This window comes from Chanos chanos, chromosome 13 (assembly GCF_902362185.1).
Source record: "Chanos chanos chromosome 13, fChaCha1.1, whole genome shotgun sequence".
In the NCBI taxonomy this organism is placed as follows: Eukaryota; Metazoa; Chordata; class Actinopteri; order Gonorynchiformes; family Chanidae; genus Chanos; species Chanos chanos.
The window spans coordinates 6,505,205-6,531,472 of NC_044507.1; the positions used below are offsets into that span (position 1 = coordinate 6,505,205).

Consider the following 26,268-nt stretch of genomic DNA (forward strand, 5'->3'; position numbering starts at 1 on the left):
CAGTATGGGCCAAGTATTGACTTGATGTCTGAAAGTGTACAGTATGTAGAGATTTATTTTACTGTCATACTGAAAGTTTCAAATCAGTGAAATAAACTACTGCCTTAATTTAGATTTTTTCTTTTTCTGGGCAGTACAGTGAGAAATGAAAGTAGAATTTTATTGGCAGTAGAAGACGTCCAAGTAAAGATTTTTTAATAAACCACAGATTGGATTTTTAAAACAAACAAAATTAAACACCTTGAGAGAATGTGTCTCTTAAATTAATATTGAAATCTTATCAGAATAAAAATGCCAGGTACAACAACATAGTCAATATCACAGTTAGTGATTACACAGCTTACATATGAGAAGTCCCTGAAGAGTGGGGTGCCCAGTCTAATCCTGGAGATCAGAAGTCCCACTGGTTTTCATGACAAAACACCACTGATGTCTGATTGGCTGTATATACCTTTTTCCCAGGTAACAAACAACCTCTAATAAGAAGAGAGGCCAAAAGCAACACTGATGGGGCCCTTCGGGACCACTCTTCTATGTCCCTTTCGTGTATTATGCTGTCGTCTCATTATTACCATTAATCAGTAGTACATGTAAGTGTCCTGCGTGGAATTTTATTTTATTGAATACATTCACAACGTCGCTGTTGTCGGAATATAGCACCAGCTGATCATGTGAATATCACCTGTCAGTGAGTACGTTTATAAATAAAGTTGTGTTAAAAGCGCGGGTGTTTTTGGGAAAAAAAAATTTAACCAATGAGGTTGTAGGTGCTGGGAACCCGGGAGTAATGTGTGTTTTCTGACAGCCCGAACAAAACAGTTAAAAAAAGTCTTTACAGAATAGAGAGCGAATCGTTTAGAAAGCGCCGAGGTCATAAAGGTGAGCTCTTTTAAAAAATAACGTTACTTTTGCCGCTAAATAGTGTTCATTGTCGATAGGGTGCCTCATGGCCGTGCTGTTGTAGACACAGCCGGTTAGCTAACTAGCCTTATTGGAAATGTACGGTAACCATAGCATAGCGTAACATGCTGGCTCATTCATGAGGGTGTCACATCCTGTTGTGTATTTTAATCCAGCACATGTAAGACACATTTCATACGTATTTTATTAAATGTAGTGAGGTGTTCACCATACTTATCTGATATTTTGGAGGTTCTGGCCCTACGTGTATACTGAGAAAATACCGAGCACCTAACGGGTATCTGACGTCAGGTTACATGCTAAGACTCATTGAACCGACTGTGACTGCTTGTGTTGTATTATGAAAACAAACGTAAACATAACTGTAGTCCGACATTGTTTTTTTTTTTTTTTTTTCTAAGAACGTAGCAAGACCAGTTTTATGGAACATTTTGACATGTTACCTTCGTTTGTTTGACGGAAGTTCTGTTGACGTTTTCTTTTGACAGGTGGAAACATGGATGCGGAGGGCTTCGGTGAGCTTCTGCAGCAAGCGGAACAGCTGGCGGCGGAGACCGAGGCCATATCAGAGCTGCCCCACGTCGAGCGTAACCTGCAGGAGATCCAACAGGCGGGAGAGAGACTGCGCTCACGCACTCTCACAAGGACATCGCAAGACACAGCCGACGTAAAAGCGTGAGTACTCTGTCCGTCTAGCCAGCTTGAGGTCAATTTTAGGCATTTTGACCCTGAATACACCCGAATGTCAACTAATGTAAAATCTCTGATTTTATACTGCCCTGGCAAAAGTACTGACTTTCTCCACTTATGTAATTCCTGTCAAGGAAAATGAGAAGAGAATCATGCTTGACTATTACCGTAAATTAATTTTCAGTGAGAAGAGTGGTCAACACTATGTATTTCATAGTCTTAAGAAGACCGTGGTATGTCTACGCTTTGCTCATCTGAAGTTAACTGTATTTCTGATTCATTTGTATGTCTATTAAAATACAAAGCAGTGCAGTATACCAAGGGATTTACCCATTATTGATTTCCCTTAGATTGCCAGACTCAGTGATGGCTAGTAGAGATAAACACAATGTTGGTATGTAGTGGTTATAGTTAACTTTTAGAGTCAATCTATTTTTTTTAGAGCTAATCTAACGTGGATCTGTTTGCTGTATTATGTCAGAGTCAGACAAATGTCTGATTTGTCTATAATGAGGAGAGAGAAGAGAGGTAAACAATTTAAAATATGAAGAATGTGTTACTGTTATCTTTCAACTGGTTAAAACAGTGTTATCTCATTTCTTAAGAAAGTACTAAGACAGATTCTGTGTACAATTAACACACTATAATACGTTATCCATCAGGTTACCTATCCGTGATAACCTGATGGATATCAAGAATTGAAGTTTGGGGTGGGGGGGGTGACTTCTTAACAAAAATACAGAGGTTTTACCTGTGGATTCCTTGTGGCCTCCTCACACTGGTATCTGTTATGTGTCCGTTTTGAATATACAATAGCTTTCACAGACTTGCCACAAGTAAAGTTACCATAACATTTAATGTACATTAAAGAGTAGATGTAAGACATGTTTCAGTGGGTCCGAAAGCATAACCTGGACAGCTGCCCAAAAACAGGCCTGTTTCAGAACCTGAGCAGCATCTGTGAATGCAGCTCTCTCAAGACTTGCGTGAGTTAACTGAGATGAACCTATAAACAGCCAAACAGACCACATAAATTATTTATCTGCTCTCTCTCTCTCTTCCAGCTCCATCCTGCTGGGTTCCCGAGGCCTGGATCTCTTCCACATCTCCCAGCGCCTGGAGAGTCTCAGTGCTGCTACCACCTTTGAGCCTCTGGAGCCGGTGAAAGATACTGACATCCAGGTAACTCTGCACTGTGTGTGTGTGTGTGTGTGTGTGAGTGAGTGTGCGCAGTGTTGGCTGGTTTTGCAATGAGATGTAACGGCTGGTTTCTAAGCTTTGTTGAGCACAGGTGGAAAACAGCTGAAAAAGTGCCATTCCCAAATAGTTCTGAATGGTAAAATTGTTTTTGCGCAGATAAGAACAGCAGTTTTTATTTTTCTAGAGCAACTTGATAATGAATCAACTTTCATATCAGAAAGAACAGAAAGCCAGTGATTAAGCAGAAACCTAGTGAAGCCTCTCCCTGGCCAAAATTCTCAAAGTGATATTAATATATATATACATAATAACTGAAGCCTTTTTGTCTGTAATTCTATTCTAGAGCGATCAAATTTCTGCTCAGCGTAGTTCTTTACGGCTTGTTGTCTTTCTCTTGTTCCCTTTCTATCGTTGTGTCTCTCCTTTGTACCTCCCTGCGTAATGATGATTCTCCCGGGTGAGTCAGTACTTGTAGCCGAGGTGCTGACGCACTGCCAGGAAGGTGACTCTTTCATTTTCAAGAAAACAGAGCGTGCACTGGATTCCGCATAAGTCTAACCTCAGATGCTCTCATTTTTAACGATGATTATTGTTTATTATTATTTTTTTTGTTTATTCAGGACTTTACACGCATCAGCTGAATGTAGACTCTGTGGATAAGAGCGGCCGAGTGCCAGGAAACATGTCTAAATATACCGCGCTTTTATTACGGGATCGACTGGACGTAGTCCAGTTCTTAATGAACAAAAACGCTGGCGTCTCCGCGTTGAATTACCACAAAGGCGAATAAACATCACACTGTCGAATGTGTACACGTAGATCTGTGTAGGGTGTGCCTGTAGGAGCTCATTTTGTCTCTGCCTTTGTCCTTGACCATTGCATTTAGACACACAGGGACTTTGCATTGCCCCTTTAAAAAAAAAAAAAAAAGTACCTTTTTTTTTTTTTTTTTAAATTTTATCGATCAGTCTTTCGTTTCCCCTGACAGTTGCAGTGTAACTGTTTTTAAAGGTAAAGACAATAGATGCAGTACAGGTTTATACACCTCTGTCTGCTCATAATTTCAATGGGGATGAAACCGAAAGTGCAGATGAACATATCACTTGATATAGAGAGAAAAAATGAGCAGAGGACACTCCGACTGATAGAAACCGTGGATATGCGGGCCATTTGGTTGTAGATAATCCGTGTCAGACGTGGGAGGGGGAAAAGCAGGTTGTATTCCTCTTCGCATGTGTGACCTATAGGTCATAACTGGCTTTAAGGTCAGCGACCTCTCCCACTGAGTTCTGTAGTATGGGAAATAGTGGTATATCTCCAGTGTGGGGTTTTAAACGGATTAAAATCGACAGAAAACATAATGAATATTGTATGGCCATCACATACTAGGGTGTTTCCTATGTTTTGACCAAAGCAAATGGAAAAATTTCAAGTGCTCCACCTTTTTTTTTTTTTTTTACATCTATGGTTCTGAATGAGACTGTGGTTGGGTTGATGTTCTGTTGTGTGCGTCTTTCCGGGAGATGGAGGGTTTAAAGTTTACCACTTGCTGTCGCTTGCTTGCATGTGTAAAAGGCTTCGAGTGAAGATCCGTAAACTTGTTCCTTTGCTGGACCTACTGTGATGATCCCGTCAGGAGGAACATTGGTTGGAACCTTTCTCATTCTGCTTTGTCAGTGTTGACACTGACAAAGACCCATATCAGCTTAAGGTTTACACCGGTAGAAAATGACTCAACAAAACAACATTTGAAATCGGACATTGCTGAATATGAAATTGATGATTTCATATGAAGCAGCTCGACACAGCACTTTGTAAATTCCTACTGTAGCATCAAATTGGGCTGTTTGTTTTTTAACCCTAATGAATATTTGACGTCCCCATTTGTCCACAGGAAAAAAAAAAAAAAGCAAGATAAGGCTGTGTTATTGTTAAGTTCCAGAACAAATCAAATAATTTTTTATTTCTGCCAGGCCTCACCCCATATCCATTTTAGGCATGATGGCTCGGGTTACTGGAAGACCGATGGCGTGGGCCTCTGACTTCACCGTGATTGTGTCTGTGATTAGTCACTTTCGTTTAGCCTCTGTTCTGACCCACTGATTCACTGGTACCAGCGATGGCTAAAACAGTCTACTTACAAAGCCTAGAAGTCCAATTAACGGGTAGCCTAGATTTTTTTTTTTGACGAAGAAGAAACTCCAGCTGAATGGTTGTGTGTTTGTTTGCAAAGTCATATCAGTGCACACTCTACCACACCCATCTGAGAAAGCCGTTAGACCAGAGAGGAGTATTCAAGTTGGAAGGCTGCTCGATGCTGTCTGGTGTCCCTCTGTTTCAAAGAGCCTTAGTTAGATATGCTAATTTTTTCTGTCCATGTCAGGTACTGCGTGTGTCTGTGTGTGTATCTCTGTGTGTGTGTATCTTTGTGTGTGTGTGTGTGTGTGTGTGCACGCCGGGGGGGGGGGGGGGGGGTAGGGTAAACGGTCAGAAATAGAGAGTCTACTGTTGTTGACTCATCAGAAAGGCGTATTGATCTTTTTATGTTTTTGTGTCCTGAAGACTCACTGCTCCCTCCTCTCTCCAGACTTTAGCCCCATTCTGAATCTCCCCATGCTCCATGTGTATGTGCGTGCATGTGTGTGTGTGTGTGTCTTTATGCTGCTATGTGTGTCATAGAGTTGTCTGTCTGCGCACGCGCATATTTGTGTGAGAGTGTGTATTCACGGGTTCGTATGGCAGAATAGTGTGTATGTGTGCGTGCGTGTATGTGTGCGTGCGTGTGTGTGTGTGTGTGTGAGAGAGAGAGAAAGAGAGAGAGAGGGTGGCAGGATTAGGGGCAAACGGTGTACGAGAGAGAGAGTGTGAATGACAGCTCTGTCTGAGTATGTGTCCGCGGGTATGTATGGCATAACTGTGTGTGTGTGTGTGTGTGTTTGTGTAGGAGAGAGTGAGTGGCAGGCCGGCCTGAGTACGGCTCTTACTGGAAGTGCACTTAGCTTCTGGCAGGAAGGCATGCTTTTTTCCTCCCTCTCTCTCTCTCTCTCTCTCTCTCTCTCTGTGTGTGTGTGTGTGTGTTAGAGAGAGAGTGTTCAGGATGGGCACAATAGACTGAGCACCCTTGCTCTTGTGAATTAGTATTGCTGTATGGATGTATATATGTAGAGGGCAGCAGAGTGGCTGATGGTGTGTGGGCTCTAATGCTCCGTATAGAGTCATTATCTAGACCCCTTCAGTGTCTCTGTACTCTTTCTAGCAAATGCCTTTGCTTTCAAGTCTCCCTGTATAACCGCATCTTTTCCCACCAGCTGATGTCTGTCTACAGTCGGAGAATGTTTCAAAGCAGTGGTTAAGCACTCTGAGAAATCTAACGGGACTAGAACAGTCAGATCTGTGTGTGTGTGTGTGTGTATGTGTGTGTGTGTGTGTGTGTTGGTGTGTGTTGGTGTGTGTGTGTAGGTTGTATGGTATGGTAGCATTCTCTGAGGGCACACGTTGCTTTGTCTGAAGACAAAGAAAATGCTCCATGCTGATGAGGCGTAGCCACTCCTGTGTGTGTGTGTGTGTGTGTGTGTGTGTGTGTGTGAACAAGCCAGGGGTGTGTGTATGTGTGTAGATAGTGATTATAAATGTTGTGTGGGGCTTTGTGAATATGTTAAATTGTGTTGATTGTATAGTGTAATGATTGCTATGGGAGCCAGAGAGAGAGGGAGTGTGTGTGTGTGTGTGTGTGTGTGTGTGTGGGAGAGAGGGTGGAGGGGGACAAAGAAAAGGCAGTAATATAAGATAATGTGAACACCAGCAGCATGGAGAAAAGAGCTAGTGTGAGGAAGAATAAACCCAGACAGATCGAAAAGGAAATGGGAAGATAAAATCAGTCAGAAACGACTAAAGAAAAAAAAAAAAAGAACGCAGAGAAAAGCAGCATCCATGACCCAGCGCAGAGGCGAAGACGGCAAAAATCGAGCATCGTGTTTCGCGCTTTGCCATTTTTTTTTCTTCCCCAATTTTTCCCCTAATCTTCACCAAACCGTGTCTTTTCTCCCATCTTTCCTGTTCCTGCTATCTCTTAACCACCACCCCCCCACCCCCCTCACCCCCTCTCTTTTTCCCTCGCTCAGTAGCTCTGGCGTCTGGACTCGCTCTAATAAACGTTGGCGCTAGCAGCTCAGGCTAAATAACAGCACATGTAGGCTGCGCTCTGGGCTGCCCAGGCGCTCTCTGCGTCTCTCTGAGGGGACTGCACTTCTCTCATTAACTAAACATGATTCTTAAGAGGATTATTAGCCCCATTTCTGGACAGGATGTCGGAAGCCATTGGGAGAGGGGGGAAAAATCCATTACCATAATTGCATTGCGCCATGGGAGGAGGGAAAAAGGAAAGGATGCAGAGATGGATAAAAAAAAAAAAAAAAAAAGAAAAGAAATGAGTGAGACTGAAAGAGGAGGGCGGCAGTGATGCTGGAGGAGAGAGAGAGAGACAGAGAGAGAGAGCAGGAGGGAGGGAGGGAGGGAAGTAGAAAGGGAGGGAGGGTGGTGGATGTATGATTGAGAGAGACATACAGCTGAGGTTGAATAATGGCTCCTCCTTTATCCCCCCCCCCCCGTGTCTGAGAGTTGACTTGGTACGTTCCGACTCCGACAATAAAGCTGGCCACAGTAACCCTGGTTGTGGCATATATCTAGGTTCAGTCCACTGAGCCGGTGTAGGGTGGTGATGTGGGACAGACAAGAGTGCCGGCCTGCGTTTAAGGAGGTCAGAAAACGCCCTAGAATGGCGCTGGCCCGGTTCTGCAGGAGCGAGAGGAAGAGAGAGCTAGAGAAAGAAAGAGAGAGAGAGAGCGGGTCGGGTTGGTTCTCGGCATTCAGTACCGGGTATCTGCTTCTCAGCTCCTCTATGGCAATGGGCAGGCAGAGCCCCAGCATGAGTGAGTATCGCCCACACACGCACACTCACACGCGTTCGGCACATGCACGCATGCACACGCACACTCACACACACACACACTCACACGCACACACACACGCATGTGCGGCGCAGACAGTCATATGGGCTGTGTGTTACGGCTTTCTCTGTCACTTCAGGAGAATGAGGCTTAAACTCTGTCTCTTCTCAAAAGCACGGAAACCACGAAGACGACGGCGGTGGCAAAGATGATGATGAGGATGATGATGATGATGATGAGGATGGAGATGAAGGATTATTCGCCACACAGGAAGTGGAGAGGTTAGGGTGGGGTTTGTCCTTTCATTGTTCAGAAGTAAAGGGAGAAAATCTGTTACAGCCTAGAAAATTTCACATTATCCTAACGAGAACATGATGGCACTTCGACTCACAGAGGTTTTAGTCAAGTAACATTTATATTTAAGGTTCATTACTGCGTGTTCATTACTGCATGTCGAACCTCTCTCTTTTTTTTTTCCCCCCCCGACAGCGAGTGAATGTATAGACAAATGTACGGGAAGATTCTCATTCTTTATATCAATGTTCGATAACAAAAATGTACACAACAGCATTGGACATCGTCATTTTTAAATTGGCAAAGGTGGAACAGAGATTTCAGAACAAGAGACCAAGCTCTTTTCAAAGAATTTGCCTGGGTGTGGGTGGATTTGTATGTGTGTGTGTGTGTGTGTGTGTGTGTTCTACAGTTAAAGACTCCAGTCCTTTGTTAGTGTGTAGTATGTCGGTTGTAGTATAGACTTTTTTTTTAATGATGCACATTTGACATATTGAAGCTTGGTCGACCATCTGTAGATGTATGGAATATCACCATTTTGTCCGAATGTCCGGTCCGACGGTTTTACCATTTAAAACGTGCCGAATATACATCCGAATACTGGAACATTCTAGAAAATGAGACCAGCTGACTGTATGGCAGTACATGTTATCTCCCATTTCACCTGTGCGTACTGCGCCCTTCATATAGAAGCCCAGTTGACCAGTGGCATTGAAATGGTTTCTGTGTGTATGACACTCATATTGTCAGTGGTAAAATAATGGGTTTTTTGAGGGGTTTTTTTTGGTTTGTTTTTTGTTTTTCCTCTTTTTTTTTTTTTTTTTAAAACGGGTGCATATATTCATAATTTGTTTAAAGTGCGTGTCATTTGAGGCAAACATGCTAAAAGACATATTTTAGAGGAAGACGTAGTAATGACACTGTTCTCCACCGTATCGTTACCGGTTACACGTCGAGAGTTTTGTCCCTGGAGAGACGTGACCCAGAGCTTCTCCGTGTAAAAATAGCTCTATTGTCGACTCCTGGGTGCAAACTGGGTAAAACCTGTTTCATCAGCCGAGCACAAATCTCCACCAGGGGGCGCTCCAGGCTCCTGGAGTCGATACGGCCGGCACAGCGGAGCAGTGACTGGGCAAGAAATGAACAGGGAGTGAGAGAGGGAGCTCAGTTTTTTTCTTTTCCCCCCCTTTTATTTGCGATACCTGTGGTAAACGCAGAATTACGACAAATTCCTCCTCACCAGTTAGCTCCGCTGAAGAACCGCTACTCCCTTGCTACCCACCCCCAACAGTCTGTCAGCCTTTCTCTCTCTTGCTCTCTCACATACACACACACACACACACACACACAACACCTCCTTCAGCCATCATCTTCCCATCGTGGTAATAAATCAATCCTAATTTGTAGCTGTCAGTCAGAATTAGAGGAGGTATGTGTCAGTGATGTGATGTAATTGACGGTGGGGGGGGTTAAGGTTTTCGAGCTCGTTGTGAAGGATGAGGGGGTGGAAGGGTGGTGGTTTGGAGGAGGGGTAGAGGGAGAGCGAGTGGTCTCCACAGAAGTATGGGGGGAAGGGTGGACCACCCCTCCGCTCGATCTCAGAGGTCCTCAAAAGATCACCAGAGAATCCACAGGGATCAGCATCATTTGGAGCAGTCAGTCTCACCTCCACACATAGAATTATACATTCCACATATGCTATGGTAATGATGTGTGTGTGTGTGTGTGTGCGCACACACGCGTTTTTCTTTTTTTTTAAACTTTAAAAGAGGAGTAGCTGGTTGTCGGTGCGGTTCAGGTAAAAACGGGGTTCGGTGTAAAAAGGGTGTGGCGCGTGTTAAGCCCAGCTGAACACGTTAGTTCGACCCTCTCTACGTTTCCGACACGTCTCGCCTTAACGCCGGCTCGCGTCCGTCTTCTCCTCTCGGCGTGATCGATCCGGTTCAATTTTGGGCTGTATTCCGGGGTATTGTCTGGCCACGATAAAAACCCCACCCTGGTTCTTATTGTTAGGGTATATATGTTAGAATCCACACTGACCCCTGATGGCCCCCCCCCCCCCCCTTCCAAGACTACTCCCTACTTCTCTTTTGTGCATCAGTGCTTTATCCTAAACCCAGCCATGTGTGTCTTTCAGCTTTATGTCTACATATACGTGTGTGTGTGTGTGTGTAAGAGATCTCCGCTCTGAGGGTGGACGCGCCGGTTTTCTCGGGGAAACATTCTCTGTCTTTGGCTGAGGGGGTTGGGAAACATGCACACGGCTTCGCGCGTAGTCAAATGAGCGAATGCGCGAGTGTGTGTATGCCTGTGTGTGTGTGTGTTTATACACACATACACACACACATATATATGTACATCCATGTCAGTTGTTTTAAATGAGCGTCTGCTTATCATAGCTGTGTCGTTTGGCAGCTCAGACCGTGGAAGTTGAGCCGCACTCATCAGTATTTGTGAAGGCAGCGGGCGTTCCGTGCAGTCTGGTTAGACGCAGATTTCCTCAACGTACCACTATTTTTCCCCACCGTAAAAAGACCGGCTGGAGCAGAGCGTGTGTACAATCATGCAGGCTTTCCAGAAAAAAAACCCCCAAAAAACCCCAAAAAAAACGTTATGCTGTTGAACAGAATGTATTCTCTCTCCGAGGATGAGGGATGGAGGAAACAGAGGTGTAGGGGTGGGGATCTAGAAAAGGAAAGGGTTTTTTTTTTTTTGGTTTTTTTTTTTGGTATTCCCTCCACCTAGACCTGCCATCAGCAGATTGCGTCCTTGTTAATTGCAGTGCGTGACGGCCTCCTCCTAAAAATAAATAAGTAAATAAATAAATAAATAAATAAGAGACGTGCAGCACTTCGTATAGCGGCTGATTTTTATCTGAGGCGCCGAGCACAAAATGGAGTTTGGCTCCCTGAGGTAGGAAATTGAAAATGAATCAGACGAGCGAAGGAAGGGGGGGGAAAAAAAAAAAAAAAAAAAAACCTTTTTCGGACCCTGTCCATCAACACGTCTCTCTAATGGAGGTTATTAGCCATGGACTTGAATTTCCATTAGATGTAGGAGCACTTTGGCTTTGTTTCCTGCCGGGGCGCGTACTCGGCCAAAGATGTGGGCGGTCTCTTATGTGTCGGAGTAACGGGCGAAAGTTCTGGAACGTTCTAGAAGGCGCTAGAGGAGGAAACCGGAGCTTTATTACAGAGACGAGGGGCTGGTAAAATGGCTCGGCTTTGCGCGGCAGGGATGCGTCCTGGTCGATTCTAAGCACATTTTTAGCCGCAGCTCTGATAATGACGACAGTTCTCCATCTCCGGCCTATGTCCCCACCGCTGTGGAGAAGAGACAGAATGAAAGCAAAGGAAGAGAGAGAGAGAGAGAGAGAGCGCGAGAGAGAGAGAGAGAGAGAGAGGGCGTGTGCTCTGCATGCGGACAAGGAAAGGGGGGGGGATAGGTTGCAGTTTGTTTAACCTCTCGACCGTCTCTCCTGTTCCAGGGCTTTCTGAAGAACGAGAGAGACAATGCATTACTGTCTGCCATCGAGGAGTCACGACGCAGGGTGAGTTTTTCTCTTCTTCTCCGTATTCCTCCATCTGTCTTTCTCTTCTGTTTCTCTCCGTTCATGTGTCTTTTTTTTTTTTTTTTTCCTCCAAGCGCATGGCTATCTGTCTGTGTATGTATGTATCTATCTATCCGTCTACCTGTCTATCTATCTCTCCGTCTATCTGTCTATCCGTCTACCTGTCTATCTATCTACGTTAATCTGTCTGCTTGTATGTCCATTCCTTTGTTCATCTGTGCGTCCCTCTCTGTGTCTTGTCTGTTCGATGACTCATCATTGCCCGCTTTTGGTTTACAGTAAGGGTGAACATTTCCTTTCTACCCCAAAAAACTCCCCAAAACCGCGTTCCCCTCCCGACCGGGCCGCCGGGCCCAAGGTTCGAAGGGAACGGTCCGCACCTCGTTTCAGGGCCGTCGACTCCCCCTCTCCTTTTGTCTTCCTCTCCTTAGAGCGGGTCACGCCCGTCTAAAAATAGGCGCCGTTCACCTGCTGTTCTTCTCCTCTGGAAGGAAGAGAGTAGAGCTCTGGCAGGTCAACGCCCCTCTACAACTCTTCACCGTTTCATTATAGCCCTCCGCTTATTCTCTCCATCATCACCTCTCTTAGTTTGGAGCCCAGAGGTTACCATATAAACAGCCCTCGGCAAGACAACATCTACCTGTCAAATTGAATGTGTAGTGTGTATATGTATAGTTTATGGTAGTGAACCAGAATAGCCTTTTGTTGACCAGCAGGACTAGTAATTGTTGTGGGAGGAAAGTTAACCTCGCCAGCCGAGATGGTATGAGACTGAGGGAATGACTGAAAAGGCTTTTCTCACACTAGATCTCACAGATGGAAATATCCCTGAATCAGAATCGGTAGAAGATTCCTCCCCGTTATGAGAGAGAAAAGAAGAGAATGCTGTTAAAATCATGCAGAGAGAAGAGAGGGTGTGTGTGTGTGTGTGTGTGTGTGTGTGGGAGCTGGGGGGATGGGGTGGGGTGGGCAGCTCTCTGCTTTACTGCATAGCTTTCCTCTGACTTGCTCACGCTTGCTCAACCTGTGCCTGTAATCCCTCTTTCTCTCTCTCTCTCCACCCCTCCACCCAGTTCCAAAATCCGTTTCCTTGGTTGGAGTTCAGAGCCTGTTTAATTAGGAACGTTTGCAATTATCACCCGCCGTTCCGCGGGGACCGAGCAGAATAGACAAAAGGTCTTTGGATTCAATCAAGGTCTGGGCTAAATCGGTAGCAGCCATGAACACAGACCCAGATAGTGTCACACTTCCATTAGACAGACTCCCACACTACCAAGCTTCCCAGGGCCAGACCCAGTTTGTCACTCCTCCCCAGGCCCCTCTTCATCTCTCTCTCTCTCTCTCTCTCTCTCTCTCTGTTTCTCTCTTTCTCTTTCTCTCTCTCCCTCCCTCTTCCTCTCCCTCTCTCTCTCTTTGTCTCTGGAAGGTAGTGTTGGTGGCCCTAAGTGTTTATTGTGTGTGTGTGTGTGTGTGTGTGTGTGAGGAGGGGGGGGGACTCCCAGATCCAGCCAGCCTGCTCCCTCATTCGGGCTATTTTTACTGTGTCACATGACACATAACCCATTTATTCACTTCCCAGGCTTCTGAATGTTTCTCTTATCCTCAAACTACCTTCTTATGCTTTATCTCTACCTTTCTCTCTCTCTTTCTCCCCTCATCTCACTCCAACTCCATCTTTCATGACCCTCTCTCTCTCTCTCGCTCGCTCTCTTTCAGACGTTCCTGCTTGCGGAGGAGTACCACAGGGAGTCTATGCTGGTGCAGTGGGAGCAGGTGAAGCAGAGAGTGCTCCACACCCTGCTTGGTGCTGGAGAGGATGCGCTAGACTTCAGCCAGGACCTGGAGGTCTGTGCCTGCACTCACACACACACTCATATATTCAGAGTGATACGTACATCCACACACACACACACACACACATTACACACATTCAGAATGATATGTACATCCACTCACACACACTCACACACACACACACACACACATACATACTTACACATTCAGAGTGTTATGTACATCCACATACACACTCACACACACACACACATACTTACACACACACACAGAGTGATGTGTACATCCGTAGAGGAGTCAGCACCCAACGCAGCTGACTGTAGATGCTGCCGCGAAAAGATGAAGTCGTCAATACCAAACGTCACACTTTACAAATGATGGCACTTGACAAAATATTGCACAGCAATATATGATAATCACTTAAATTACACAGTTTCAAAGCCCGAGAAGAGTTGCACATAAATACCCTCATAAATTATCATTAGTTGTACTAGTAATATTAGTTTTATTATTATTAAAATGATCAGTATTGACGAATCCCTGTACGATAAAAATGATATACGTCATTGTCTCTAGTCTCCCTCTCTGATTTGTTTTTGTTTTTTGAGTTTCTTTGGTTACGTCTTGTCCAAACTTGCGTTTTAGTCAAAAACGTCCCCACTGACGCTCTGCATTATATGTCCTCCCTGTTACTGCGGAGTTACATCATTTAAATAACAGAGTGAGACAGCATCCTGAGTCTCTAACCAGAGAAAAGCTCTCTCCTCTTTTCAATAATGAATCAGGAAATGCACATTTTGCTTCACTCCCACTCCTGTGGCATGGTACTGAGTTCTGAACAATTTTCAGGTTTTGTTTGGGTAAAGTGTAGTGGTTTCATATGTGCAGGTGTCTGTACAAATTATGATTGTGTGTATGTGTGTGTGTGTGTGTGTGTCTGTGTGTAGGGATAGGTGTGTGTGTGTGTGTGTGTGTGTGTGTGTGTGTGTGTGTGTGTGTGTGCACGATGGGGGATTTTGAATATGTTTTCCTGGCAGATTAATTATTAAGCAGCAGTTAAATTTTCCATGTCTGACCTGCTGTTCCCTGCTTTTGCCAGGAGCATACCCCTCTCTCTGCTCCAGTTCTGCCTCTCCCCTTTCTCTCCCTCTTTTTCCCCCTCTCCCCTTTCTCTCCCTCTCTCTCTCTCCCTCTCTCTCTCTCTCTCCCCACTTCTCTCCTTTCTCTCCCTCTCCTCTTTCTCTCTCTCTTTCTCTGTCTCTCTCTCTCTCCCCCTCTCCTCTTTCTCTTTCTCTTTCTCTTTCTCTGTCTCTGTCAGCATCTCTTGCTATTTCTCATCCCTCCCTCTCTCTCTCATCCATCTCTCTATCCTGGCACATATGGGCTCTTACTCTTGCTCTCTCTATCCCTCTCTCTCCTTCCCTCTCTCCTTCCCTCTCTCCTTCCCTCTCTCTGTCCTGTCAGACTTCTATTGCCTATTGCTTCATTGCAGAATGATACACAGAGTTTATTTCTGAGAGCGTGTGGGTTGCAGTTTCTCTGTGTGTGTGTGTTTGTTTTTTTGTATGTTTCTTACTGTAGATTTGCCAGACTTTGTTCGAAGGAATGGTTAAATGATCATTTTGCCTGAGGGCTGTGTGTGTGGGTGTGTGTGTGTGTGTGTGTGTGTGTGTTATTGAATTATGTGCATGGGTTCTCTACAATGCTTTTCATGCTACACTTGACCTTGCATTTACATTACACATCTCATAGAGATAACTCAGTCATGTTTACTCCTATCAAACACACACACACAGACAGACACACATACACACACACACACACACATACATTATCTAGCAGAATTCTGTTTTGTTCACTTGTCTAAAATACTTTTTTGTGTGAACTTGCCTGAAGTCACACAGTCATGTTAACCATGACTCCTTGTGTGTGTGGGTGTGTGTGTGCACGGCAGCCGAGTTTCGTGAGTGACGTCAGAGCTCCTGGACGCAGTGCTCTGGACAGCGTTGAAGTGGCCTATGGAAGACAGGTTAGTAATCACTTGCTGAATATAGCCCTCAGTTCCATGATGTAAAAGGACTACATTACCCATAACGCCCCAGACAGCTTTGACTTTTGGTGTGGTCGCTCCAATTACAGATTTTCAGATTTTCACACCAATAACCATTATTCAGTGACACTGCATGAAACGGTAGTTTGGCCAATCACAGTAAACTTGCATCTCCTTTAAACCGGGAGAGTCGTGGAGTTCATTGTGCACCCTCGTGAACTGGGTCATCTTTTGCAAGGCACAGCAATTGATCCAGTCCATTGATTGGCTGACAAAGCATGATGGGTAAACTCTCATTTTGTTCAAGCTGGCAAAGACGGAAGTTTTCGCCGTCTGTCGCTTTCTTTCTTTCTATCTTCCTATTTTTTTTTTTTTCCCGTCTCAGTTTTTCCTTTTCTCGTAGTGGTTTGTAGTCGTTGACCGGACAGTCATGTGCCGCCACATCGCCTGCGGAATCATCCTCCTGGTCTTTGTGCTTTTTTTTGACGAACTGCTCAACATCCTTATCCTTTTCGTTTTGTTTTTCATCGTCCATCATTTAACGTCCAGGACGTAGCCTGTCCCCGAAGGCGGCAGCTGCCGAGGGCGGGGCCCGGCATCACCGCCAGCCGCAGTTCAACCCCCCCCCCCCCCCCCCCCCCCCGCGTCTCACTTCTCTCTCTCTCTCTCTGGCAGATCTACATTTTTAATGAGAAGATTGTGAATGGACATGTTCAGCCCAGCCTGGGAGACCTGTGTGCCTCTGTGGTCGACAGTCTGGATGATAAGGTAGACTTTAACGCTGCTCTCAGATCATCCACACAAAAGTGTGTTTTATCCTCTGTCAGGCTGCTGATCGACATTGTCCCCTGTGGTCAAATCGGAAGCTTTTAACCAAGCCAGTGATGAGCCTAAATTACTTATGACTCTCTCTTAATGGAAAAAGTAGACTTGCATTTCCTCATAAAGAACAATACTAAGTGAAGTAGATGAATTAATAATAGGAAATAGATCATGAAAAATAATCAGCATACAGCTCCACAGAGGATTAAACAGTTTTGTTCGTTCAGATGTTAACTCTGTGTGTGTGTGTGCGTGCGTGTGTGTGTGCGTGTGTGTGTATGTATGTAGAACGTGTCAGACATGTGGCTGATGGTCAAACAGATGACAGACGTGAGGCTGGTGCCAGCTAAAGACACACTGAAGAGCCGAGTGTCCGTAGACATGCAGATGGACTTTGTCAAACAGGCCCTGCACTTCCTGGAGAACAGGTGAGAGAGAGAGAGAGAGTAAAAGGTGGGGGACAGGGAAAGAAGTAAGGGGGGAGAGAAAGGGAAGGACATTTAGATTTGGGGGGTAAAACTGGGGGGGGGGGGCGGGGGCGATAGAAAGCTGTCCCGGTCAGTGCGGCACAGTTGTTATTTTGTTCTCATCAAGGTCAGATTTGACTGCACAAACACAGTATGTCTTTGCATTGTTAATTCTGAATACTTTCACCAAGTGCCATTTTTATGAAGAACACGACTCTTTACTCTGTGTGTGTGTGTGTGTGTGTGTGTGTGTGTGTGTGTGTGTGTGTGTGTGTGTGTGTGTGTGTGTGTGTGTGTGTGTTTTAGCTATAAGAACTACACTATGGTGACGGTGTTTGGGAACCTCCATCAGGCCCAGCTGGGCGGAGTACCTGGCACCTATCAGCTTGTGCACAGCTTTCTCAACATCAAACTGCCGGGCCCTCTGCCAGGCATGCAGGTACTCAGCCACGCCCGGTGCCCACCACTGCACCACTCACACTCACACACACACACACACACACTCGTACACACACACACACACACACACACTCGTACACTCACACACACACACACTCACACACACACACACACACACACTCACACACACACACACAGTGTGAGACTGTGACTCTGCAAATTTTAGATAAGAGAACTCCATCTTCTCTCGACATGTTTTAATAAGCCTCTTAGTCCGAATGTATTAGGGAAAATGCATCCAGTGATTAAACTCGTGTGTGTTTGTTTGTGTGTGTGTGTGCCTGTGTGTGTGTGTGTGTGTGTGTGTGTGTATTAGGACGGAGAGGTGGAGGGTCATCCAGTCTGGGCTCTGATATATTACTGTCTGCGGTGTGGAGATCTGTCTGCTGCTATGCAGGTGGTGAATAAAGCCCAGCACCAGGTGGGCGACTTCAAGACCTGGTTTCAGGAATACATGAACAGCCCCCACCGTCGGTGAGAACACCTTACATTACAGGCCTCTCTCGCTCTTTCTCTCTTTCTCTCTCTCTCTCTCTCCTCATTATTCCCTGATCTATATCTCTGCAGCCTTGTTCATTAACACCCCTCCCCATTTGTGTTTCTCTTTCTTTTTTTTTTCCTCTCTCTCTCTCTCCCCCTCCATCCTCCCTCACTCACTCACTCACTCACTCATACATATGTATTCTCTGTCTGTACTGCGTTCCAGCCTGGCTCACTCATACATATGTATTCTCTGTCTGTACTGCGTTCCAGCCTGGCTCACTCATACATATGTATTCTCTGTCTGTGCTGCATTCCAGCCTGGCTCACTCATACATATGTATTCTCTGTCTGTGCTGTGTTCCAGCCTGGCTCACTCATACATATGTATTCTCTGCCTGTGCTGCGTTCCAGCCTGGCTCACTCATACATATGTATTCTCTGTCTGTGCTGCGTTCCAGCCTGGCTCACTCATTCATATGTATTCTCTGTCTGTGCTGCGTTCCAGCCTGGCTCACTCATACATATGTATTCTCTGTCTGTGCTGTGTTCCAGCCTGGCTCACTCATACATATGTATTCTCTGTCTGTGCTGTGTTCCAGCCTGGCTCACTCATACATATGTATTCTCTGTCTGTGCTGCGTTCCAGCCTGGCTCACTCATACATATGTATTCTCTGTCTGTGCTGCGTTCCAGCCTGGCTCACTCATACATATGTATTCTCTGTCTGTGCTGTGTTCCAGCCTGGCTCACTCATACATATGTATTCTCTGTCTGTGCTGCGTTCCAGCCTGGCTCACTCATACATATGTATTCTCTGTCTGTGCTGCGTTCCAGCCTGGCTCCGGCCACAGAGAATAAGCTCCGGCTGCATTACCGGCGGGTTCTGAGGAACAGCGCCGACCCGTATAAGAGAGCCGTGTACTGCCTCATCGGCAAGTGCGACATCGCCGACAACCACGGGGAGGTGGCCGATAAGACGGAGGACTACCTGTGGCTCAAGGTACCCGCCTTGACCCCGAAACCCCGTCGGGGTCTGGGTGGCTTCACCGTTACTGTTTTAGTTGTTTATGAGGGTGTCTTATTGTCCTCATGCAGCCTGTAGTCTTTGGGTTAGGGTCTGTGCAGGGTCTGTTTGGTTGTAGATGAAGTTTTTTGGTAATTAGGTCGGGTTATCTGAGTAGATGAGTGTTAACAATGTAATATTAAAACCCCCTCCCACTCTTTCTCTCTCTCTCTCGCTCGCTCGCTCTCGCTCGCTCTCTCTCGCTCGCTCTCGCTCTCTCTCTCTCTCTCTCGCTCTCTCTCTCTCTCTCTCTCTCTCTCTCTCTCTCTCTCTCTCTCTTAGCTGAACCAGGTGTGTTTCGATGACGATGGCAGCAGTGCGCCTCAGGACAGACTCACTCTGGCTCAGCTGCAGAAACAGCTGCTGGAAGACTATGGTAAAACACACTGAACACACAAACAAGTAGAATGGAAACAAACAAACAAACAAACCAACAAACAAACACTTGAGACGATCTGTTTTTTTAGCTGTCAGCGGTGACTGTTAAACGTTCCAAACGGAGATTTGCTTTGTCAAAGCAGTTAGCACTGGTTGAGCGGATCGTAGTATGTTTGCCGTGTGCTGTATCTCCGCCAGTAAAGCTGTTAGCTAGCATTGGCCATTCTTAAATACACTTAAAGAGCCAACCACTACACGCTTACTTTTTGAGAGATATCGGTGAATCCTAAAATCCCACTGCATTGGCTTTTGTTCAGGTCAGACTTGGATAAAGCTGAAAATGTTCCGTAGTGTAAACGCTTTTCCCGGGCACTTGAAAGAAATGCCGCGAATGCCCGACACCACGCGCGCCACCAACAAAGCGTGGAGTGGGCAGGGTTTACGCTGACAGGTGATGTTTAAACAATGAACCATACGCTCGCTGTTTATTCGCCGTCCGCTTCAATAAACAAGAGATGCGAGAGGTAGAAAACAAAAGAGAGGAAATGCGGTCGGTATTCAAAAACCTTTTTTTTTTTTGCGGCTCCTCTAAGAACGGCAGGACCAGATAAAGAGCTCTGTCTTTGTGTGCAGCGTTTCTGTGAGAGCTTCAGCTTTAACCGTTATCTTAAAAAAGGGAAAAAAAAAGAAGACGTCCGCTTAGTTTCTCTACCTGCAAAGTGAGTCAGACTCTTATCACAGTGGGGGGGGGGGCATAAAAGACTCTAACTGACTGATAAGCCCCCCCCCCACTCCTCCTCAGAGCAACTGTTCCAGTTAAGTTTTCTCCTACAAAGTCGCGGCCACCTCTTTCATTGGCTTTTTAAAATGGCAGTTAGGACCTCGCGCTTCAAGCAAAGGAGGATTATTTTCTCCCTGTGTGAATGGAAATGAAACGCTCCCTTTAAGAGCCTTAGGCCTGTGAAGGATTTACAAGGCCCTGATGATTGTGTAAGAGCTGTAATTTTGAATATTCTAATCACAGCTCTCATCCTCTGCTCTGGCTTCTACTTCCACATACACAGTATGTCTAGATTTAACACTTTTTATTAACACTTTTCTAATTACATCTTTGAATTGTTTGCCCTCTTTTCCCTCAGGCTTTATCCAGGGTCATTAAGGTGTCTTTTATTTCCCTCTCTCTCTCTCTCTCTCTCTCTCTCTCTCCCTCCAGGTGAATCACACTTTTCCGCCAGCCAGCAGCCCTTCCTCTATTTCCAGGTGCTGTTCCTGACTGCGCAGTTTGAGGCTGCCATTGCCTTTCTCTTCAGGGTGGAGCGTCTGCGCAGCCATGCCGTTCACGTGGCTCTGGTCCTCCACGAACTCAAGCTGCTTCTCAAGTCGTCAGGACAAAGTGCTCAACTGTGTAAGAGTGGCCCAGTTTGCCTTAACCTTGTTTTTTATTTTTCCCTCTCTCTCTCTCTCTCTCTCTCTCACACTCTCTGTTCTTTTCTGTCTTTACTCTGTTTCTATACACAGCCAGTCCATCTTAAGTCTCTCCGAGTCTGTCTCTCTTAAGTGGAATGATTTATCTGTCACTTGACTTGGCTTAAAAGCATGGTAGCTATGGCAACCTGGGACTTTTTTTTTTTTTGTATTACATCAACAACTGAAAACATGCCTTGGCATTGATTCGCTGCATTTAGACCGTTGTCTGATTGTGGCTGAGTTGCGGCATTCTGACAGGTAGCGTCCGTGACTAAAGACAATGGAAGTGATGAGGTTTGACGAGTTTAGATTACTCCCATTGTTACCTTCTGTAAGGATGCTCATTTTTTTTTTTTTTTTTTTTTTAACATCTCGAACCTCAGTCATTGCAGCCGCAGGAATGCATCAAATCCACAATAACAGGATTATTTACACATAGTTGTGCCATAGTTGTGTAAAGTCCGAACTGTGGAGGGGGGAAAAAAAACCCAGTAAAGTTGTGTTGGGAGGGTTTTATAAGGAATTTTTATGTAGTGAGGCTTTTGCTCATTGTGACTCTGCCCGGTGAGTGAGGGAATGTGACACGTTAGCTCTGGCTGAAGACTGGTTTACTTCTTGCAGAAATGCGGTTGATGTATTTGCTGTGTGTGGGTTCATTCTGTGTGTGTGTGTGTGTGTTTGCTGTGTGTTCTCAGTGAGTCAGGAGGCTGGAGACCCACCCATGGTGAGGAGACTGAATTTCATCCGGCTTGTCATGCTCTACACGCGCAAATTTGAGTCCACGGACCCCAGAGAAGCCCTGCAGTACTTCTACTTTCTCCGGTACAACTGCCCGCGCACACACACACACACTCTCTCTCTCTCTCTCTCACACACACTTACACATTCACACACTGTCTCTCTCTCTCTCTCTCTCTCTCTCTCTCTTTCTCACACACACACACTCACTCTCACTTACACAGTCACACACTCTCTCTCACTCACACACACACACACACGTTCTCACTTACACAATCACACACTCTCTCTCTCACTCTCTCTCTCACACAGACACACACACACACACACACACACACAGTTTTGCTATTAAACAATTCGTTTCCTTTCTTTGGGGTGCAGCAAACGGCAGGCTTGCCAACGTTTCTCTGATCAAAAAGCTTTAGAATCAGTTGTGGATTGCAGCTGTTCATATTGAGATCATAAACTAAATAGAATTAAAGTTCGCAACTTTCACGTTCAGCAGTGCTGCACTTCAATGTGAAACATTTAAGGTTTACCTCAGTTGTCAAAAGGAAACCTGTTTTTTTTCTCTCTCTCTGAGGAGCCTGATTTCTCATGAATAAGTTAGTGGTCCAGAAATGCTCTATGAATAATACAGAACTATTTCACACACACACTTTGAATTTTGGAAGCACTGAGGCTGCTGTTTTTAGACACTTAGGGGTATCTGTGAAACAAAGACATTTTGGAGGGGGGGGGGGTTAAAGCTCTTAATTTTTCAAAGTACCCGTGTGTTTTTCCACTCGTACACATCCAATAAAAGTTGTTCTTTGCTCTGATTGGCCACAGGAACGAGAAGGACGGGCAGGGAGAAAACATGTTCATGCGCTGCGTTAGTGAACTGGTCATCGAGAGTCGTGAGGTGAGCGTGAGCGTGTGCGTGTGTGTGCGTGCGTGCGTGTGTGTGTGTGCATGTCGCTGAGCTTAATCATTAGACCAGGACTTGGAATATCTTTTCTCCGAAAAGGTTTAACTCTTCCTTCCCTTGCACAGTTTGACATGCTTCTGGGAAGACTGGAAAAAGATGGAAGCAGAAAGGTAGGCAAGCACGCTCCTTTGTCTTCCTTAAACCTTCTGTTATCTCGTTACACTTAGAAGAATGCCTTTCTGTTAGCAGTCCTACATTCAAAGCTTTCTCAAACCTTAGTTTGATTCATTGTCTTCACCTCCGTGTGGTATTGTGTTCATTCCGAGTTAAAATGACTGAAGAATGCTCCATTGTCTCCGAGCATTCCGTACTGAGTGTTCCATTGTGCCCCCCAGTCACCAAACAGAATACAAATGCTCATTCTAGAACTTCCCCTGATTCTAAGAACTTTTTGTATTAATCCGACAGCCTGGCGTGATTGATAAATTTGCCGGAGATACGCAAGCCATCATCACCAAAGTTGCCTCTGAGGCTGAAAACAAAGGCCTGTTTGAAGAGGCTGTCAAACTGTACGAGCTGGCCAAGGTAAGGAGGGTGCAGTCTGGGACCAGAATTGGAATTCAGAATGATCTAGATGAATAAGGAGGAGATGAAGTCCCTCATTTCTATTTTTTTCTTCTGCTTTCCACCCCCACCCCCACCCCCACCCCCTCCCGGGACCAGAACCCAGATAAGGTTCTAGAGCTGTTGAACAGATTGCTGAGTCCAGTCATTGCCCAGGTCAGCGCTCCACAGTCCAATAAAGAGAGACTGAAGAACATGGCTTTGCCAATTGCAGAACGGTAAGGTTCCATGTCTAACACACACATACACACACACGCGCACACACACACACACACAGAGAGAAACACAGTTATCTCACGTAGCTGCTTCTACAAATATCCACTTGTGTAGAGTAAAACAAGCACTCACACAGACGCCCAAAGCCTTGTGGTGTCTTGGCGCTCCCATGCACGTTTACACCAGATCACAAACCCAACACGCTGTCTCGCAGCCCTTTACTACACAAACGCACCGTCCCACTGCTGCCTTCCACAGAGCAACACGGCAGCTCCACGCGCTCACAGCTCAACGCACGGGTCCACTCTTCAGCTCTTCAACAGTGTCCTTAAGGTGTCTTTTCTGTTTGAGCTCAGGTACCGCAATAACGGTATAGCTGCGGAGAAGTCCGTCGACGGGACCTTCTACCTGCTGCTCGACCTTATGACCTTTTTCGACGAATACCACGCTGGTCACATAGACAATGCTTATGACGTGAGTCCTAACGACCTCTGACATCTCAATCCTGCTGTCAACAACCTACTAATACTTATCTCCCTTCTGTCCTCTCTCCCTCTCCTTTTCTGTCCCCTCAGATAATTGAAAGGTTGAAGCTGGTCCCTCTGAGTCAGGACAGCGTCGAAGAGAGGGTCGCGGCTTTCCGGAACTTCAGCGATGAAGTAAGGGCCGTTCGCCGGGGGAAAAAAAAAAAAAATACGGGATTTTAGATTTTCGTGAGAGCGGATCGAGTAATTCATTCACTGCTTATGATCAAATCCACGGCGCGCAGACGCCTGTAAATGTCAAGAGCTTGCAGTGCACTCACCTCTGTTGTCCCCCCTGTCTCTCATTTGCATTCGAAGGTGCGGCATAATTTGTCTGAGGTGCTTCTCGCCACCATGAATATTCTATTCACGCAGTACAAGCGCCTGAAAGGGGCGACAGCAGGCACGCCAGGAAGGCAACAGCGCCCCCTGGAGGACAAAGATGCAGTAAGTGAAGAGGTGTTTGTAGGTTTGGTTCCAAATCAGAACAGCGGTTTGTTGGGAGAGGGTCTGAGGGAAAGATTTTAGTTCCGCAAGATTTTTACAGCATAGACAGCTCCTGAGGACGATATCATTAACAAAAAAAAAAAATCTCTGTTAGATGAAAACCCTGAAGCTGTTTTACCTCAAGTCTTCTCGACTTACTTGGATAGACCAGTGTTTAAGTCCTACTCCTGGAAGCCCACGGCACGCCATGTTTTAGCTCTCTCTCTGCTCTAACAAAGCTGCTTTAGCTAATCAAGGGTTCAGAAGAGCAGAGCAGAAGAATTGAATTCTGTCTGGTAGTGCAGGGAAAGGCCTAGAGTCTGCAGCAGTATCGGATAAAGACAGAATCAGATGACCAGCTGTACTGCCTTGGTGACTCATTGTGTGTGTGTGTGTGTGTGTGTGTGTGTGTGTGTGTGTGTGTGTACTTTTGTGTCTACAGCAGCTGCGCAGTCAGGCCCGAGCGCTGATCACCTTTGCTGGGATGATCCCGTACCGAATGGCCGGAGACACCAACGCCCGTCTGGTTCAGATGGAGGTTCTGATGAACTGACAGCCAGCCGGACCCGCCCCAAACTCCTCCACTAAACCTCCCCTACGCACCGTTCCCCTACCAACCCTCTCCATGACTTAATCCCTATGTTTTTCAGTATCTGGTTGTCTGCCATTCCACCCTACCCTTTTGTGCTGATTTATATTTTGTATTTTTTTTCATAATTTGAAATAATAAAAAAAAAAAAAAAAAGAAAAGAAAAAAAAATTACGTTTTTTTTGTTTCCGTTTGTGTTTGTCTCATTATAAACCCATCTTTTTAATCATATATGTTCGTTTTTAAGCATTGTCTCCTCTGTTTTGTGTTTTCATGAGTTCATTGAGTTAGAAATGTTATCTTTTTTTTTTTTTTTTAAATATGCTAAACAGAGCTGTGTTTTAATACTACATGTTGCATATAGCCTCAAATCGAGGTTTCCTCTTCTTTTACATTTAAGCATAGACGTCAGTAAGTATGTGGTAATACTGAATTACACAGGGCCACATGATACCAAATGGCTTTAGGCAGCTAATATTCTGGCCTACATTTTTTTTTTCACTTCCCACCATGTCCTGGCTACACTGCAGTTGTAACTTAAGGCTGTTGACCTAAAAGCGTTTTGTAAAACACAGCCTCTCGTCTTTGTGGTCTGAAGCTCTGAGCAAAGCAGCAGAAGTTATCTCTCAGCTGAAGTTTAGTCAGCTTAACTTTGCTAGTTCAGATCACAGTGGGAATGTGTGTGTGTGTGTGTGTGTGTGAGAGAGAGAGAGAGACATTGATTCTCCCAGCAGATGGTAGCTTGAGAGGAAAAGCCTGGAGAGCATGCAGATGGATGGGTTGGCTTGTTTTCTCCTGCTTGCTTGGCTGCGTTGTAGCAGTGTGCCCTCTTCTAGCTGTCCCTCTTGTTTTTTAAGTCCAGTCTTTTTTTTTTTTTTTTTTTTTTTCATTTTTAGCATTCGCAGCTGGATATGATATATCCATGTTATCACCATCCGCCCCACCCCATTGTACAGCCCTGACATCTCAGGACAGAGCACTGCTATAGAAGGTTAGTTACGGTTTGTGATCCAGTGGTAGGTACTCAGTTCCTGTTTAACACTGACAAGTCCCAAAAGAAGAAGCCCTTGCAGAATTTGACAGAGAAGAACTGTTTTACCTGCTATACCTGCATGCTCTATTTGAGAGAATGACGCTCTGAAAGAAACCTCCCCGGCAGTTCTGGACTGCGGCGCAGTCGAGTCGGGGAGACTGCGGGAATGCGGCGTGTGTCCCTGTATCGGGTGTGAGCGCTGCAGCTGGTGTTGTGAATCAGGCCGATGCCACACGTCCGCTATAATCCGGCTATTTCACAACACCAGGGTGGCACCACACTGCTGCCAACGGGATTCCAGCTCAACGTGCCAGAAGGGATTTCTCCATCAAGTCTTTTCCACTGGCGATTCATGTCTTTAAAAAAATAAATAAATATATATATATATAAATAATAGAGTTCGTAATAAAATCTTGCAAATAACACTGGATATGTCTCTGTGGCTGTGTTTAAAACATACTGATGTCCGTCTTTAACCTCTGTCCTATTAAGGATTGAAGTACTTTAGAACCACTCTGAGGAACATATAATTGTAACATCACG

At 45.5% G+C, this 26,268-nt stretch overlaps 1 protein-coding gene across 2 annotated transcripts; it reads left to right on the forward strand.

Moving 5' to 3' along the window:
* The first annotated feature begins 787 nt into the window (after positions 1 to 787).
* On the forward strand, positions 788 to 24,664 carry nup93 (nucleoporin 93). 2 transcript variants are annotated; one of them, XM_030790797.1, is made up of 22 exons: positions 788 to 879; positions 1,410 to 1,596; positions 2,676 to 2,793; positions 11,539 to 11,601; positions 13,339 to 13,467; positions 15,371 to 15,445; positions 16,142 to 16,234; positions 16,577 to 16,716; positions 17,062 to 17,194; positions 17,531 to 17,688; positions 18,532 to 18,697; positions 19,043 to 19,136; positions 20,352 to 20,543; positions 21,301 to 21,427; positions 22,175 to 22,247; positions 22,379 to 22,423; positions 22,722 to 22,838; positions 22,977 to 23,095; positions 23,450 to 23,567; positions 23,669 to 23,752; positions 23,936 to 24,064; positions 24,546 to 24,664. In XM_030790797.1, exons 2-22 carry the CDS (start codon positions 1,418 to 1,420, stop codon positions 24,654 to 24,656), a joined length of 2,463 nt encoding a protein of 820 aa, XP_030646657.1. In that variant the 5' UTR covers positions 788 to 879; positions 1,410 to 1,417; the 3' UTR covers positions 24,657 to 24,664. The 2 variants fall into 2 exon arrangements, with proteins under 2 accessions (XP_030646657.1, XP_030646658.1); XM_030790798.1 differs by having other exon boundaries at positions 24,549 to 24,664.
* Positions 24,665 to 26,268: the final 1,604 nt, after the last annotated feature.